Source organism: Macaca thibetana, chromosome 7 (assembly GCF_024542745.1).
Source record: "Macaca thibetana thibetana isolate TM-01 chromosome 7, ASM2454274v1, whole genome shotgun sequence".
NCBI classification, from domain to species: domain Eukaryota; kingdom Metazoa; phylum Chordata; class Mammalia; order Primates; family Cercopithecidae; genus Macaca; species Macaca thibetana.
Genome location: NC_065584.1, coordinates 1,816,252 through 1,833,948, shown reverse-complemented (window position 1 = coordinate 1,833,948; position 17,697 = coordinate 1,816,252). Strand labels below are relative to the sequence as shown.

General features: G+C 57.8%; 1 gene segment (V, D, J or C); it reads right to left on the bottom strand.

Annotated features, from left to right (window-relative positions):
* Nucleotides 1-2,705: 2,705 nt before the first annotated feature.
* LOC126958574 (immunoglobulin heavy constant epsilon-like) lies at nt 2,706-8,237 on the bottom strand. The segment is given in 7 exon segments: nt 2,706-2,789; nt 2,874-2,995; nt 5,080-5,403; nt 5,490-5,816; nt 5,902-6,222; nt 6,419-6,727; nt 8,214-8,237. Coding segments are annotated over 6 exon segments (1,371 nt in total).
* Between the last annotated feature and the right edge of the window lie 9,460 nt (nt 8,238-17,697).

Sequence of the window (17,697 nt, the reverse complement as noted above, 5' to 3'; positions counted from 1 at the left end):
TATCTTTTGGGGTCCATGGTTGTACCCACCGGTGGGTTAATAGGGGAATAAAGAGGGGGATGGAGGAACCCGGAGACAGCATCCTCTTGCTTCCAGGAGGCCAGGCCATGTGGAAGGCAGGGGCGCTATTCTGAGCCTGGGTGTGAATCCAGGCCTCTGCCCTCCCCACGGGCCCCGTCTGTCTCCTCTATGTGGGTGCTCATCTCGCCTTCCTCTCAGGCCTTTGAGGGGGAGTTTTCTGTGTGTGAGGATATCTGCCACACAGTGGGGCAGTGAGCTGGCTCCTTGTTGCCCTTGCTGTGGGGCCACGGGGGTCTCGTGATCTAGAGGGCAGAGAAAGGAGTCACTGAGCCCTGCCCGCTGGAGGGGCTCCCGGTCCAGGGGACCTTGGCTGCGGAGGGCCGGTCTGCTGTAGGAGACATGGGTGTGCGAGACCCTGGGCTGGTGATGGGGTAGACTGAGGGCCTGGCTTCCTGAGACTGTGTGAGTGTGGGTGTGAGCACGCCTGAGCATGTCAGTGTGTGTTTGTGAGTGCATGATTGGTGTGTGAGTGCAAATGTGTAGGAGAGGTTGAGTCTGTGTGTGTGAACCTGTGTGTTTTTGCATGTGCGAGTGTGTGCCTGTGTGTGTGTCTGTGAACGAGGGAGTGTGTGAGGAGAGCTGGGCAGTGGCTGTGGCCTTGGCCATGTCCTGTGACGCCCCCTCCTCTGGTGTTGTTTGGACCCAGTCGGCCTCAGCACTGCCTACTTTGGAGTTTTCTACCCCATAGGGAGCTGTCGCTCCTCACCTTCTCCCCTGTGCCCAGCTGCTCTGAGGTCCCAGTGGAGGACAGGGCGGGGGACCCAAGTGCTGCTGTCAGACTGTGGCAGGCTTGCTTCATTCCGTTTTGTGCCAGACTCCATGTGATGTGGGTCTCCTGGCACAGAGCGAGGCTCTCCCTGTGGGGCCATCACTGTGAGAGAACTCTCTTGCATTGGGGCATTTTGCCAACTTGCCCTAAAAAGTGGTCTTAGCAATTCACGTGCCCTCAGTCAGGGCCAAGAAGCACCTCCACCCTCTTCATCCCTTCCTCCTTACTTTCACTTTTCTAATTGTTAAAATGGGTTCTTTGTATTATCGGCCACTGAGTTTTTCCTTTCCATGAAGAACCTATTGCTCACCTTTCTTCTTATTGATCCCTGAGTGCTCTTTGTATATGAGGGAACCCTGACCTTTGTCATGCCTATTGTGTATTCTCTCCCATTTTTAGGATATTGTGGACACCCTTGTGAGCAGGCCTCTCCAGCCAGGGAAGCTGCATGTTTGCCCTGAGGCCAGGTATGGGTCATGCCCACCTGTGACCCCGATGGTTCTGGGGCCCTAGCCTGCTCCTGTGTCATCTCTCAGCTCTTCAGGAGGTCCAGGCTGGTGGACAGCTGTGGGATGGGGAGTCAACTTTGTCTGTGCTCAGTGGGTGGTGGATCAGGGCGTGTGGCCAGTGGTCCTGGGGGCCGCCACCAGCCTCCACCTTGGTGACTGTGCAGCCACATTCTTGGAGCCTCCTGTGCTGACCACAGCATGGGCCCCTCTTCTGGTTTTGCCCACAAAGGGGTTGATGTTGATTGTTGCTTTGACTTTACCTGAGAAGAGGCATGATTCTGGGCTGGAGACCAGCAGACCAGGTATGACAGGGCCGAGCTGGGGAGTCTCTGGGGTGCTGAGGGGTGACTGATGGGAACCACTGCTTGGACACTTTGGCTCTCAGGACTCCAGAATGGCCCCTGCCCTTCCTTCCCCTCTGGCTCCTCCTCCACATCCTCAGGGGTCCTGCCTCCCACCAGCCACTCCAGGGCCACAGACACCTCCCAAAGAGCACTCTGGAGACGTGGGATTTGTGAAAAGGAACTTTACTAGGAAACCCAGAGGGAAAGAAATAGGACTGCTGAAGCCAGAGGCTGGACGAGGTCACAGGGATGAGGTCAGCAGCGCTGTCCCTGCGGGAAACCCCTCCTCTGGCTGTGGAAGCCCCTCTACCCACTCCAGGGGCCGAAGTCCCCAGCAGTCCTGTGGCCTGGCCTCAGAGGGCTTCCCTGTTCCTTCACGCTGCAGGGATGGGGGCTGTGGATGGATGGAGGGGTGGGTGAAGGGAAAGAGGGTGGGTGAGGCCTGGGGGACGGGGATGCCAGGCACTTGGACCTCAGGGGTAGAAGGGTCAGAGCAAGGCTGGGGAGTGAGGCCGTGGCGTTGGGCTGGACGCAGACTCAGAGTGAGGCCGTGGGCTGGCGTTGGGCTGGACGCAGACTCAGAGCGAGGCTGTGGGCTGGTGTTGGGCTGGACGCAGACTCAGCTGTGTCCTGGGCTGGGTGCTGGGCCCTCCTTGGCTTTTGGTGATTGTACAGTCAGAATGGGAGTGACCCTGAGACCCAGGGGCCTGGGATGAGCTCAGAACGGCTAGCAGCCACCCCCTCCTCGATGACTCCGTTGAAGGGACGGACACTGTTTTGGGGTGGGGGCTGCGACTGGTGGTTCTGTCCGAATCTTTAACCTTGCGGCTGAGTGGGCCCCTCTGGGCTCAGATTCACTGGCCATCAGCCCACAGTAGTGACCTTGCACCCCCTTTTCTTGTCTGCTTCCCTTTTCCCACCCAGGGCAGGGCACAGCCCGAGGGAGGCTCGGGTGCCGGCAGAGAAGCAGCTAGGCCTGGTGGAGCGCGAGTGGCCCGTGGCCTAGGCGTGGGGCTGGAGGATGTTGGTGTAGTCGAGGGAGGTCTGGGGCCTCCCCTGCCGCGTGGCTGAGAGGAACCGCTGCACCTGAGGGGAGGGCGTGGGTCAGGGCGCTCTGCTGGCTCTGCCCAGCCCCCTGCCCTGGCCTGGCCCCTGGAGGTGGGTGCCCACCATGAGGAGTGTGATGGCAGCGCTGTAGCTCACACTGAGCAGGAAGAGTGTGGCGAAGATGCAGAGGCCAGTCCACGTCCACAGCACCTCACTCTCGGCCTCCTCCACGCACACGTCCAGCTCTGGGAGACCTGGCCAGTCAGCCCTCCCGGCTCCACAGTGGCAGTGGTGGTCAGGCACAGAGCCCCTTGCTGCTCTCGGCAGCCCTTGCTGCTGTTCGGAGTGGCAGAGTACCCTATCCGGGGCCCTCTGGGACTGCGCAGAGCCGCCAGCCAACCCTGAGGGTGGGGACCCAGGTCCCGAGTCAGTCAACAGCCCAGGACCAGGCTGACCACTCCTGACCTCTCGTCTGTGGGACCCACTCTGGCCCCATTTTCCCTCTGTTCCTTATGGCTTCTCTGGTTACCTCTACTCCACCTCTCTCTAGACCCCACCCCTCCCCTCCCCCAGAGAAGGACCCAGCCCCTTGGCACAGGAGTGGCCCCCTCACTCAGGGCTCTCGGAAGGATGCGTGAGCTCTGCAGCCTGGCTCCCAAGACCTGGGACTCACTGCGTGGGTGCTCTAAGGGGCTGTCCTGGTGTAGACTATGAGCCCAGGCCTGTGGGAGTCCAGAACGGCCTCCTGGCCCTACCCTGGCCCGGCCCCACCTACCAGCCTGGTCCCTCTGGATCCTCTTGCCCTGGGTCCCCTCCACTCCCTTCCCCAATGCCCTGAGTTGCCTGCTGGTCACGGGCCACCAGCAGGCGCAGGTCCAGCCTCGGCCCCTCACACCTCTTTCTGCTGCTCCCGGCCCGGAGCTGGGTGCAGGTGGGCCGGGATGTGAGAGTGAAGCTGAGTGCGTGGCTGTGATGGTGTGCAGGGACTGTCTTCAGACATGGAGGGGCTTTGTGCTCACGGGGTGCCCGGCGCCTGTGTTTGTGTGGATTTGGTGGGTGCTGTGCACTTGGTATGCATGACCACGGGGAGCGTTTGGATCGGGGGTGTCAGATGCACCCGTGGGTTTGAGGCCTGGGAGGGGCATGTAGCCTGCTCTGGGATTCTGGTGTGGGTGAGAGGGGGAGTGGGATGGAGCCCAGGTCCTGGGGTGCATCCATCCTGTGTTTGACAGGGTGACAGGGAGGGTTGGACTGGAGGAGACCATGTGAGGGCCTCTCCATTTCTGTCTGGGATCCAGCGGCCCAGGCATGATTCAGAGGAAGTGCTTGGGAGTAGCCTGGCTGGAGGCAGCATGGGAGGCAGAGTGTGGGCCACATGTGACCATGTGTGGGGTGCCTTTGGCATCCTGGTGGTGGTGCAGGGCGCTGTGGAGTTGCTATGGGGCCTGGTACATGCGCAACTGTGCCTTGAGTGGGCGTGACTGGGTGTGACTGGGTGTGTGAGGCTGGCAGTTCCCTGGGGGCCGACTCAGGATGGACCGAGGGGCAGGGGAGGGGCAGTAGGAGAGGGGGCCTGGGTGCTGGCCTGGGCCTGGTGTGCCCACAGGGCAGGGTGGCGGAGGCTGTGGGGTGTGAGTGGGCTCGGCCCCACTGGCCCCTGTGCTGGGGCCAGGGCTCTGCAAGGCGGGACAGGGCAGAGAGGCGAACCGCAGTGGCACAGACTCGGGGGAGGGCTGTCTGGGGTCCTGTGTGCCTGTGTGGGGGTTTCACTTAGGGCTGTTTTTCCACCTGGAGGGGCCTGTGTGCCCATCTACACCTAGGGGTTCAGGGGCTCCTGTCCAGGGGGGTAGAAGCCAAGTCCCCAAGAGAGAGGGCTGTGGGGGCTAGGCTCCCTTGCCCCCTTCCCTGAGGACCTCTCCTGGGTCTTTGGACTCCTTGGAGGGGGAGAATCCAGAGTAGGGGCAGAGAGGGCCCAGGGTATCTGTGATGAGTCCCTGCAGATACACTGTTTGACAAATACCCCCGACATGAAGACAGATGGATGACATGGTGCCTCAGCCCTGCCCACCTCCTCCCACCACCTCTCCTGGGGGGACTCAGCCCTGCCCACCTCTTCCCACTGCCCCTCCTGGGGGGCCCATTCCTGTGCCAAGATCCCCTGCCCACAGCCCTGCCCGCTGCCAAGAATGGGTGTACCCAGGGCTCTCAGCAGGCACGGTTTATTGGGGGTGGCTTCCTGGAGTGGTTGCAACAGTGGACAGGCCAGCCCTCCCCACTGCACAGCTGGATGGAGCCCTGAGAGGGAGGGAGGCAGGAGTGCATCATTTACCGGGATTTACAGACACCGCTTGCTGGACGATCCATGAGGGGCTCGCTGCCTCATGGACTGCACGGCAGATGAACTCGTCTTTCTGCTCCCATTCGGCCTTGGTCACCTCCAGGCGGCTGAAGACGAAGAAGCCGGAGCCCTTGGTCTTGCGGGGCTGCGTCACGCTGTGCCGGGCGTCCGGGAGCTGCACGTCGCTGTGCAGCCACTGCACCGATATGTCCTCAGGCATGAAGTTCTGGATCAGGCAGGCGAGGGTGCGCTTGTCCCGGCTCTCTAGCTTCTCTGGCGTTGCAAACACATAGACTTCTGGGGCAGCACGCGGGCCTGTGGCCAGACGTGGGGTCAAGCCCAGGCTCCGCTCGCTCGCTCCCTCCCTCCTCCCCCACGACCCTGGCCTGCCTGTGGCTCACCGCTGGTCTTGGTCATGGACCGCACGAGGGCCCTGGGGAGGTGGGGGTGGGTCACCCTGCACTGGTAGGTCTCCCCCTCGATCCAGTCTTGGGTGACCACCGGCAGGATGGACGTAACGGTTAACGTGCCATTGCGCTGCTGCTTCTTCTCCGTTGCGGGGATGTGGGGCACAGGCTTCCCACTGGCCCGGGACCAGGTCAGGTTCACGGTCTCCTTGCTGGGTGCCAGGTCCACCACCAGACAGGTGATCGTGGGCGACTTGCTGATGAACAGGTCAAACGGGCTGGGCCGGCTTAGGTAGGCACTCACCCCTCTCGGGTTGGAATCTGTGGTACACCGGAGGACTGTGTGAGGCCCGCCTGCCACCTTCTCTGGCCTCTGTGTTGGCCACCAGGGCAGGTGGGAACGTACCTGCACACTTCTTGGTGCTGTCGTTATAGGTGGCACCTTGATAGGTGACCTGGCAGGTGTAAGTGCGGTCTGACAGCCAGTGCTTCTGGGCGAGGGTGAACTCACTTTGTGTGGAGGCCAGCTCACCCTCCTGCGTGGCAGGAGGGGTGGGCGAGTTCACTTTCATGACCTGCCCGTTCTCCAGCCAGGTGACATTGATGGCCCCTGGGGTGTACCCGGAGATGAGGCACAGGAGCTGGATGGTCGGGGGAAAGTGCCCGTCGTCATCGCAGGATGACTGTAAGATCTTCACGGTAGGTGGGGTGAAGTTCCTGGAGCAGACTGGGGGAGAGCTGATGGTCATGAGGGTTGTTGGCCTCCCTGAGCTCTGTGCGCCCTCCCTCTTGCCCCCACGTTCCTGGCCCGGGTCCCCAAGCATGCTGGGTGTTCCCACCCACCCCCTCACCCCCTGCCCGCTCTGCAGCCCTCAGCCTGGCACTCCTGGGAACTGTGGTCTCTGAGCTTGGCCCTCTCTTACCGCCAAAGGTTTTGTTGACCTCTTTGTCTGCGGACGATGGAGTGTGCACCACATGGCAGGTGAACGTCTGCTTGGCCCACGCACCCGAGACGGTCAGCAAGCTGATGGTGGCATAGTGACCGGAGGGCGTGAAGGTGGTGGCTGGTAAGGTCATAGTGCTCCTGTTGAGGGAGCCTGCGTCCCAGGTCACCATCACCGGCTCCGGGAAGTAGCCCGTGGCCAGGCAGCCCAGGGTCACGGAGGTGGCATCAGAGGTAATGTGTTTGCAGCAGGGGATCAAGGGGAAGACGAAGGGGCTCTGTATGGAGGCTGTGAAGACAGAACCTAGTCAGTGCCAGCCTCGGGCCAGGGCCCATCAGGCCTGGGGGTCTGGATGGAGGAGCTAGGGACCCCGTGGCAGCCCAGGGATCCAGATGGCCAGGCTCATTCTGGGCCTTTATCCCCACAAGCCCCCGGCCCAGGGCACCTCCCAGGGCCGCCGTTCCCCCACCAGAAGCTGTTGCTCAGCCACTATCCTCAGGATGGGCTCAGGAAGGGGGTGCCTCCAGGATGACCCCAGCGTCCCCATCAAGGCCGCTGCAGCGTGGGCACTCAGAAGCAGAGGCACTGGGCCATGCCCCTAGGCTGAAGCCCGGGGACCCCATGGGACATGGAACACCAGAGCCCTCCCCCTTCACACTCTCTCTGGGCTCATGGTGGATGGTCTGCCTGCCCTCCAACCCCGACTCCCATCCCCCGAGGCTGTGGTCTCAGCTCCTCGGGCTCTCGAGTGCCGAGCCCCCATCTCCCCATCACGGCAGCCCTCCCCTGACCTGCCAGGCGCCCCTGGTGCTCTGCCTACCCTTGACCTCTAGGGGAGGGCGGGAAGACCTGCCCTGATGCCCCGGGCAGTCCCTCCCACAACAGAACCCTGGCCCAGACATTGTGGTCTGCACAGCGTGGCCCTTCGCCCCTGGCCCAGAGCCCCAAGTCGCCAGCCCATCCTGCCCCTGGAGCCCAGTTTAGCTTGGTCTTGAAGTCTGCTCTGGGCACCCTGAAAATCACAGTATCCAGTCCCACTCTGCCCACCGGGACAGCCAAGTTCAGCTGAGACTGGCCCACTGCAGGAGGCACCCTCTGGAGTGCACTCTAGACCAACCTGGCTCAGCCTGGCCCAGGTCAGCCCAGGACCTCCCCTTGCAGGCAGCAAACTCTTATTTCAGTCCAGCCAGCTCAACCATTTTGCTTCTGTCTCAGCTCCTCTTAGTCAGCCAGGTGAGAATGGTCAGTCCAGCTCAATTTAGCCCAGTCCAGTTTAGCTCAGCAAAGCTGGACTTAAAATAGCCACCTCACCCCAACTTCACACAGATGAATACAGTCCAGACCAGCTTAGTCAGCTAAGTCTAGCCTAGCTAGTTAAATCCAGTTATGACCAGCTCAACTAATCCTACTCAGCTCAGCCCAGCCCAGCCGAACTCCGTTTAGCTCAGGCCAGGCCAGCCCAGCTGAATACAGTTCAGTCCAGCTCAGCCCAGTCCAGCACAGCCCAGTTTAGTTGAGCTCAGCCTGGCCCAGCCCAGCTCATATTAGCCCATCTCAGCTGAAACCAGTTTGGCCCAGCCTAGCCCATCCCAACTCAGTTTAGCCTAGCTCAGCTCAGCCCAGCTTACCCAGTCCAGCCCAGCAGCCCAATTCAGCCCAGCCCACCTAGGTTCAGCTCTGCTCAGTTCAGCCCAGCCAAGATCAGCTTATCCCAGCAGAACCCAGTTTAGATCACCCCAGCCCAATTCAGTTCAATAATCTAAGCCCAACTCACTCCAGCTTCTCTTGCCCTGTCCATCTCAGGTCACTCACCCAGCCTAGCCCTCCCCAGCTCAACCCAATTTAGCTCAACCCAGCTTAGTCAGCCCAATCAGCTAAGCTTGGCTCAGGTCTGTCCAGCTCAGCCCAGCTCCATCCACCTCAGCCCAGTTGGCCTGGCCCAGACAAACCCTGTTTAGGCCAGGCCAGCCCAGTCCATGTGAACTCAGCTGAACCCAGCTCAGGTCAGCCCAGTTAAGTTAACCTCAACCTGACCCAGCCCAGCCCATATTAGCACATCTCAGCTGAACTCAGTTTAGCCCAGCCCAACCTAGGCCAGCTGAACCCAGGTTAGGTTAGCTTAGCCTAGCCTAGCCCAGCCCAGCCTAGCCCAGCTCGCCCCAGTCCAACCTAGCTCAGTCTGCTCAGGCTAGCCTAGTTCAGCCCAGCCCAGCCCAGTTCAATTCTGGTCAGTTCAGCCCACCCCAGCCCAACTGAACCCAGGTTAGCACAGCTCGGCTCAGTTCAGTTCACCTTAGCCTGGCCCAGCCCATATGAGCCCAGCTGAACCCAGTTTAGCACAGCTCAGCTCACTTTAGTTCATCTTAGTCGGGCCCAGCCCATGTGAGCCCAGCTGAACCTTGGTTAGCCCAGCCCAGCCCACTCAGGGCTAGCTTGGTTCAGTCCAGTTCCCTTTGGCACAGTTCAGTTCAGCCCAGCTCAGATCAGCTCATCCCAGCTAAACCCTGTTTAGCTCAACTCAGTTCAGCAATCTAAGCCCAGCTCAGTCCAGCTTCTAACCCTGTTCATCTCACAGGTCCCTCACCCAGCCTAGCCCTCCCCAGCTCAACTCAATTCAGCTCAACCCAGCTTAGCCCAACTAGCTAAGCTTGGCTTAGGACAGTCCAGCTCAGCCCAGGTCTTCCAGTCACAGCTCAAGCCAGGCCAGCTCAGCTCCATCTACCTCAGCCCAGTTGGCCCGGCCCAGCCAAATCCAATTTAGGCCAGGCCAGCCCAGCCCATGTGAACTCTGTTGAGCCCAGCTCAGCTCATCCCAGTTCAGTTAACCTCAACCTGACCCAGCCCAGCCCATATGAGCACATCTCAGCTGAACCCAGTGTAGCCCAGCCCAGCCCAACCTAGGCCAGCTGAACCCAGGTTAGGTTAGCCCAGCCCAGCCCGCCCCAGTCCAACCTAGCTCAGCCCGCTTGGGCTAGCTTAGTTCAGCCCGGCTGAAACCAGTTTAGCACATCTCAGCTCAGTTCAGTTCACTTTTGCCTGGCCCAGCCCATATGAGCCCAGCTGAACCTAGGTTAGTCCAGCCCAGCCCACTCAGGGCTAGCCTATTTCAGCCCAGCCCTAATCAGCTCATCCCAGCAGAACCCAGTTTAGATCACCCTATCCCAATTCAGTTCAATAATCTAAGCCCAGCTCACTCCAGCTTCTACCCCGTCCATCTCAGGTCACTCACTCAGCCTAGCTTTCCCCAGCTCAACCCAATTTGGCTCAACCCAGCTTAGCCCAACCAGCTAAGCTTGGCTCAGGTCTGTCCAGCTCAGCCCAGGTCTTCCAGTCACAGCTCAGGCCCAGCCAGGCCAGCTCAGCTCCGCTCCACTCCATCCACCTCAGCCCAGTTGGCCTGGCCCAGCCAAACCCAGTTTAGACCAGGCCAGCCCAGCCCATGTGAACTCAATTGAGCCCAGCCCAGGTCAGCCCAGTTCAGTTAACCTCAACCTGACCCAGCCCAGCCCATATTAGCACATCTCAGGTGAACCCAGTTTAGTCCAGCCCAGCCCAATCTAGGCCAGCTGAACCCAGGTTAGATTGGGTTAGGTTAGCCTAGCCTAGCCCAGCCCAGCTCAGCTCAGCTCAGTTCACCCCAGTCCAACCTAGCTCAGCCCACTCAGGCTAGCCTAGCTCAGCCCAGCTCAGCCCATCCAGGTCCACTTCTGGTCAGTTCAGCACAGCCCAGCTGAACCCAGTTTGGCGCAGCTCAGCTCAGTTCAGTTCACCTTAGCCTGGCCCAGCCCATATGAGCCTAGCTGAACCTAGGTTAGCCCAGCCCAGACCACTCAGGGCTAGCCTGGTTCAGTCCAGTTCACTTTGGCTCAGTTCAGTTCAGCCCAGCTCAGATCAGCTCATCCCAGCTAAACCCAGTTTAGTTCACCCCACCTCAACTCACTTCAGCAATCTAAGCCCAGCTGAGTCCAGCTTCTAACCCTGTCCATCTCAGATCCCTCACTCAGCCTAGCCCTCCACAGGTCAACCCAATTTAGCTTAGCTCAGCTTAGCCTAACCAGCTGAGCTTGGCTCAGGTCTGTCCAGCTCAACCCAGCTCAGCTCAGCCCTTCCAATCACAGCTTAGTCCAGTTCAGCTTGACTCAGCCCAGCTGAACCCAGTTTAGTCTAACCCAACACAGTTCAGCTGAACCCAATTGAGCCCAGCCCAGCTTAGTCCACTCAGGTGAGCCTAGTTTAGCCCAGTTCACTTTGGCACAGTTCAGCCCAGCCCAGCTCATCCCAGCTGAACTCACTTAGATCACCCCAGCCCAATTTAGTTCAATAATTTAAGCCCTGCTCACTCCAGCTTTTAACCCTGTCCATCATCAGGTCTCTCATCCAGCCTAGCCCTCCTCAGCTCAATCCAATTTAGCTCAGTCCAACTTAGCCTAACCAGCTAAGCTTGGCTCAGGTCTATTCAGCTCAGCTCAGCCCGGCTCAGTGCAGCCCTGCTAAGCCCAGGCCAGGTCAGGTAAGCTCAACAGGTAATACTCTAGCTTGGTGTCATTCAGTCCAGATAGTCCATGAACACCCCTTTTATCCTAAGTAGAGAACTGTAGCTTGTCCCTACTCCTGTGTCGGCCCAGCTTATTTCAACCAAGTCCTGCCGAGTCCAGGTCAGCCTAATTTAGCTTAATCCAATCCTGGACCACTCAGTGCAGGCCACCTCAGCTCAGCCTGATTTTGCCCTGCCCCCCAGATAAGTCCAGCTCAGCCCAGCTCAGTCCACCTTAGGGCTTAGAATAACCCAGCTCAAACCTGGCTCAACTGAGGGTAGATCATTTCACTCTACCCAGTCCACTCACTCAACTCAGCTAAACCCACCTGGCCCAGGCCAGCCCCGATCGCCCTGGCTCAGTACAGATCAGCTTGGCCAGCCTATCCTCTAAAGGGACAGGGTAGCCCTCTCAGCCCACCCAGCTTGCCTCAGCTCAGTATGTTCTGCCTGTCTAGTCCACTCAGCCAAGCCCCATTCAGTCCCTGTCTGTCTAGTCCACTCAGCCAAGCCCCGTTCAGTCCATCCAGCTCAGACTTGCCCAGATCTGCCAGTTGTGCAGTGCAGCTCAGGACGGATCCCTGCTGCCGCCTACCCACCCTCCCTCCCGGCTCTGGGTTAGCTATCCCTGTCCTGGGGGTGGCAGTCTGCACCCAGCCTAGCCTTGCCCAGTGTGGGGCCTCTGACCTTTTTAGTCTTGGGCCCAGCTCTGTCCCAGCCAAGATTCCCAGCCCCTTGCCTTCTCCAGGTCGGTGTTAGGCTGTTTCTAGCTTTCCTGTGTCCCCATGCAGGGAAGGGGTGCCTAGAGTCCATGCAGTGACCAAGAAGCTTGGTTTATGCTGTGAGGGTGGCCCAGGAGTCCCCTCCCTGTCAGGGGCCCAGGCAGCTTCTCCCTCACTGCTGCCTGGGCCAGCCCCTCGATTGGGGTTCCCTGTGGCCTGGGATACCTGAAGTGCCGGGTCCTCCATTTGGTGCCTGTGGCTGGTATGGCCCATCCGGCTCCCTGTCGCGTTCCTGGATAGCTCCCAGATGATCAGTAACCATGGTGGTTATTTTTATGCCAGGCAATGGAGCCTGGGTAGGGGGAGCTCTGCCTCAGTGCTTTCAGCTAAAAATGGGGTGGGAACCCCCGGAGGCCCGGGCCGCCCTGGAAATTCCCTTTTCTCTCTGTTCTTGGGAAGTCGATTGAGCAACAGTGGGGGCTCAGGTAAGGCTCCTTTACTACGGACGCACACCGAGTGCTGGGGGAGGTTCTCTGCCCTCTCAGCCCCCACCCTGGGGCCCCTGCCCAGCTCCCAGACTGTCACTCTTGATGCATGCCTGGGCTTGGTGGTGCCGGTCAGCAAACTCAGGGTCCCGCTGCCTGGGAAAGGGAGAGGGTACTGGGCAATGCCACCTCTGCTCCCACAAAAGCCTTGTGAAGAAAGGATGGGGGCTCTTTTGTGCAGGAGAATGAGGCGCACTAAGGTGAACTCAAGGGCCGCGTGTCCAAGGTGTGCGTGCAGGGCTTCCTGATGGCCACAGCCCTTGTCCCCATGACCCGCTTGGAGCTGGCACCCTGCACGGTGGCCTCACCTTGTACTCACTCCCAGGTCACCGTCCTGCAGCCGGGGGTCCCCAGCTGGGCTGCTCCTCAAGGCAAGCACACGAAGGCGGGGGCCTGGCCACGGGCTGGCAGGGAGCTGGGCGGAGGTGGCTGGTGGCTCTGCAAGGTCCCTGCAGCTGCTGGAGGCTGGGGATGCCATGCCCCATCTATGCCGTGGATGGGTGTGGGCACATGAAGGCTGGGCTCGGACTCAGTGGTCTTCCTGGAGGCGCCCATGGCATTTGTCCCTGGTTGCAGCCCTGAGCGAGATGATTTCCTTCACACCGTTGGCCTGCCTGTCCCCCGAAGGCCAGCATGCGTGGAGTGGCCACCGGGGAGGGGTGGGGTGTATAGAACCTTTGGGGAGGGAGACACTGGACCCTGCCCCCAGGACCCCGGGTTCCCAGGGCTGGTGGTCCTGTGGAGGGAGAGGGGCTGTCAGGCTTGGCACCCTCAGAGGGATGTTCAGCACGTGTGGAAGACCCTGGAAGGGCTGTTGGCTGCCAGAGCCCTGGAGGGCTATGATGTGAGGCTCAGGGAATCCAGGCTGGGTGTGAGTGTCCTGTTCCCAGGCTGTCCAAGGCCCCCATGCCCTGCTCGTGGCCCTGGGGAAAGGTGCCGTGTGGGAGGGTGAGGAGGAAACGCTGAGTTCCCTGGAAGGACCCATGATTCTGAGAAACCACAGCAGGGGTGGCGAGCCTCCTGCCCCCTCCGGCCCCAGTGAGGCTGTGTGCACTGTGTGGGTGTGGCTGGGGCTCCACTTGCCCCCCCATCTACCTGCTAATTTTCCCCAGGCTGTGGGCATTTGGGGCAGGGGCCTCAGTGAGACCCTCCTGGCCTGCTCTCTCCCAGTTCTATCCAATGCCCCAAGCTGTGCTAGGCTGCAAGGGCTGGGCAGAGTGGGTCCCCAGGAAGGAGGATGGCATCCCAGCTGGGGCTCCATCTCTGGCCCCTGCCAGCCTCGAGATCCCCAGGTTCTCTGTGTCTCCCTCTTGGGGCCCACCAGGCCTGCTCAGCTCCGAGCCCCATGTCCGTTCTCACCCTGCTCTGCTTTTCCTTGGGGCAGTGGCCCTGCCCTGGCCTCCAGAAATTGCCTTTGCCCCCACCCCTTCCTGTGTGAGGGGCCGGCCTGTTCCTCTCCTGCCCAGCATGTGCCCACCTAGGCCCAACAGGCACAGTGCCCCAGCCCCTCCTGCCCTCTTCTGGCCTTCATGCCCAGCCAGTGGCCTGGGCCTTTGCCAAGGCCTTGGTCTGTGTCCAGCTGCCGCTCCTGTGGCCCCACAGTGCTGCGCCTTTCCCTCAGTGACGGGGGCTAGACTTTGCACTAGAGTGGGCTGTGTCTCAGCTGTACACACTGTGTGTGTGTGTGTGTGTGTGCTGGGGTGTGTGTGCAGGTATGCTTGTCGGGGCAGGGGGAGAGTCTGCCCTCCTGCCCCAGGCCTGGAATGGCCCTACCAGGGTGGGTGGGGGCAGCGTGTGTGAGGACAGTGCAGCTTTAGACATCTGTGTGTGTCTGGTGGGGGCGGGAGGACATGGTGTGGCATGAGTCTCGGGTTCCCCATCTGCATCCAGCTGCTTCCGGATGGCCGCACTCCTCAGGGTGCAGAGCAGCCCTGGGGGTCAGGAGGCTGTCAGGACACTGGAGTCAAGCATTGGCAGGGATGGGGGTGGGCTGGACAGGCAGCGTGGCCAGGGGGCTTTGAGCCAGGGCAGTGAACCACCCCTCAATTATTTTAAGTTTTGAAAGTCATATTTATTCAAGTGTAGTTTATATGCAGTATAATACATCCTGTTACATGTGAGTTTCAACAAATGCAGAGTCATGCAACCACCACTGTAATGCAGATAAACAGTTGTAGGAAGATGTAGAATCTCTCCGAAAATTCCACCAGCCCCTTTGCAAACAACGCCTTCCTGATCACTAGGAATCCATTGATCTGCTTTCTGTCAGAAGACTCTGACTGCATCATCCAAATGATCTATTATGGAAAATGTTATTAGCATACAAAACACACAAAACCGTTTTAAAAAGTGAGATATTTTAAAAGTTTTCTTTAGCATACAAACAAAATGAAGGTACCTTCCCATTTTACTACAGACGTGCAGATATTTTTCTTGGTGCATAGAGATAAGGCAGAATTAGAATAAACACGTTCTAAAACTGACCTCCGGAAGAACTAGTCTTAGTCATTTCTTTGGCGTATGTGAATCAAGATTAGGGTTTGGTCTTTGGTGTCAGCACTGTGTCAAGGATCAGACAGAAAATACAAATGGAGGGGCCCCTTTCTGAGGCCAGGCCCCACTGTCAGGGCATGTGTGGTGACCAGGGGCCAACACCTGCTGAGGCTAACGGGCTACTCTGAGGAGGGCGAGTTTGCAGCTGCCTCTTGGACCCTTTGTTCAGGACCAGGACATGTGTGGCTGGGCAGCAGCCTTCAGACCCCCGCAGGCTGGTGCCCGGTGCCCACAGCCCTCTGTGGGGTTGTCAGGCCCCTGCACCCATGGTGGGGTGCTGGGCTCCAGAGTTCCCTGGGACCAGCTGACCTCTTGTCCTTGGTTTTGGCCCGAATGCAAGTCCCTTGTCTCCTCCGAGTAACTTCCTTTCCCCAGGGCTGTCCAGGCCCCACTGCCGCCTGCTCCTTCCCAGGGCCTCCTGCAAGTCCCGATGCTGACACTTCTTTGTCCACCTAGTTTAAACTGTGGCCGCCGCCTCCAGCTCTGTGTCTGCCTCCCAGCGAGGGAGCCGTGGTTGACGATCTCATGAGTGTCTGCCCTTCTGAAGGGTACAGTGTGGAGTCTCGTCGGTCTCACTTAAATGCCTAAGCACCTCTTCAGAAACCAGGGAGTCATCCGGGTTTCTCCATCTTTTCTCATGTTTTCTAAAGTTTTTCGTGGCAATTTCCTGGCAATTTGCAAGACAGGATTTTTTGGTTGCCAACTTCTGATTAGCTTTAAACTTGCCACGATCTCCCAGGTCATCCCGTCTATTGATGATGCTCATTACATTCTTCCTGATTTCCATGTGGTCAAATTCAATAGTTATTTACCCCAGGCTTGTATTTTGGAGTCTAGAGAACTCTGTTACCAGCTATATCTATGCTGTGGCTGCTGTAACAAAATATCACAAATGTGGCTTAAAACAAAAATTTTTTTCAGTTTTGGAAGTCAGGAGTCTGAGATCAAGGTGTTGGTGGCTGTCTCTGAGTGCTCCAGGGGAGGACCCTCCATCTCTTCCAGCTTCCTGTGGTGAAATGGTTTGGATGCATGTGCCTCTAAATTTCATGTTGAGATGTGATGCCCAGTGTTGGAGGTGGGGCCTTGTGGGAGGTGATTAGATCACAGGGCTGGACCCCTCATAAATGGTTTAGCACCATCCCCCAGGTGATGAGTGAGTTCTCCCTCAGTTAGTCCATGCGGCAACTGGTTGTTTAAAAGTCTGGGACATGCCACTTCTCTTTTACTCCCTCTTGCCATGTGACATGCCTGCTCCCACTTCGCCTTCTGCCGTGACTGCAATCTCCCTGAGGCCTTGAAGCAGATGCCGGGGCCATGTTTCTGGAATGGCCTGCAGAACTGTGAGCTAATTAAACCTCCTTTCCTTCCTTCTCTTCTCCCTTCCCTGCCCTTCCCTTCTTTTTGAGACAAGTTCTCACTATGTTGCCCAGGGTGGTCTCAAACTTCTGAGCTCAGGTGATCCTCCTGCTTTGGCCTCCCAAAATGCTGGGATTACAGGTATGAGCCACAGTGCCTGGCGCAAACCTCTTTTCTTTATAAATTACCAGCCTCACATATTTTTTTTTTCTTCTAATAACACAAACTAACACAGAAAATTGGTATTGAGGAATGGAACATTGCTATAAAGATTCCTGAAAATGTGGAAGCAGCTTTGGAATTAGGTAACAGGCAGAGAGGTTAGAAGAATTTGGAGGACTCAGAAGACAGGAAGATGAGGGAAAGTTTGGAATTTCTTAGAGACTGATTACATGGTTGTCACCAAAATGCTGATAGACATATGGACTGCGAAAGCCAGGCTGATGAAATCTCGGATGGAAATGAGGAAGTTATTGGGAACTAGGGTAAGGGTCACCCTTGTTAAATCCTAAGAAACAACTTGGCTGCATTGTGTTCATGCCCTAGGGATCTGTGGAAGTTTGACCTTAAGAGTGATGACTTAGGGCATCTGGTGGAAGACATTTCTTTTTTCTTTTTTTTTCCTTTTCTTTTTTTTTTTTTTTTGAGACGGAGTCTTGCTCTGTCGCCCGGGCTGGAGTGCAGTGGCCAGATCTCAGCTCACTGCAAGCTCCGCATCCTGGGTTTATGCCATTCTCCTGCCTCAGCCTCCTGAGTAGCTGGGACTACAGGTGCCCACCACCACGCCCAGCTAGTTTTTTGTATTTTTTGTAGTAGAGACGGGGTTTCACCGTGTTAGCCAGGATGGTCTCGATCTCCTGACCTTGTGATCTGCCCGTCTCGGCCTCCCAAAGTGCTGGGATTACAGGCGTGAGCCACCGTGCCTGGCCGGTGGAAGACGTTTCTAAGCAGACATTTCTAAGAGGTGACCTGGTTGCTTCTAACAGTCTATGATAAGATGTGGGAGCAAAGAAATAACTTAAAGTTGGAACTTATATTTAAAAGGTGTAAACGAAAAAATAAAATGCTAATCCAAGGGGATTCCAAAGAAACCTGAAAAACCAGTTCAGGCCATGACAGGAAGGGGAGGAGTTGGAGGTACCTCACTATAACCTCCCCCTTTTGGAATTTAGGCTCAGCTGACCAGTATTAACATTAAAACAAGGAGCTTAAGACTGACAAAGCAGACTCCTTGTAGCAATAAGATATCAAATTCTAATCTCACTCTGGTATAGCATCACATGACAGGTGGCAGGCATGGAAGAACATTGAAGTATTTTATCCCAGAATCTATTTCTCTGACACATTTTGGAATGGCCCTGCAAAGCTGTCTCTTGTGGAGGAAATTTATATCCTGTAGAGAATCTTCTTCCCTTTTCAGACCTCTTCCTGATTCAGGAGATATTTATTTGAGTCTGGCACCTTTTAGGGTCTGATAAGAGACATTTACCATCTCTTCTCTCTGAAACCTGGAGGCTTCATCTATATAAGAAGAACCTTGGCTTCCAC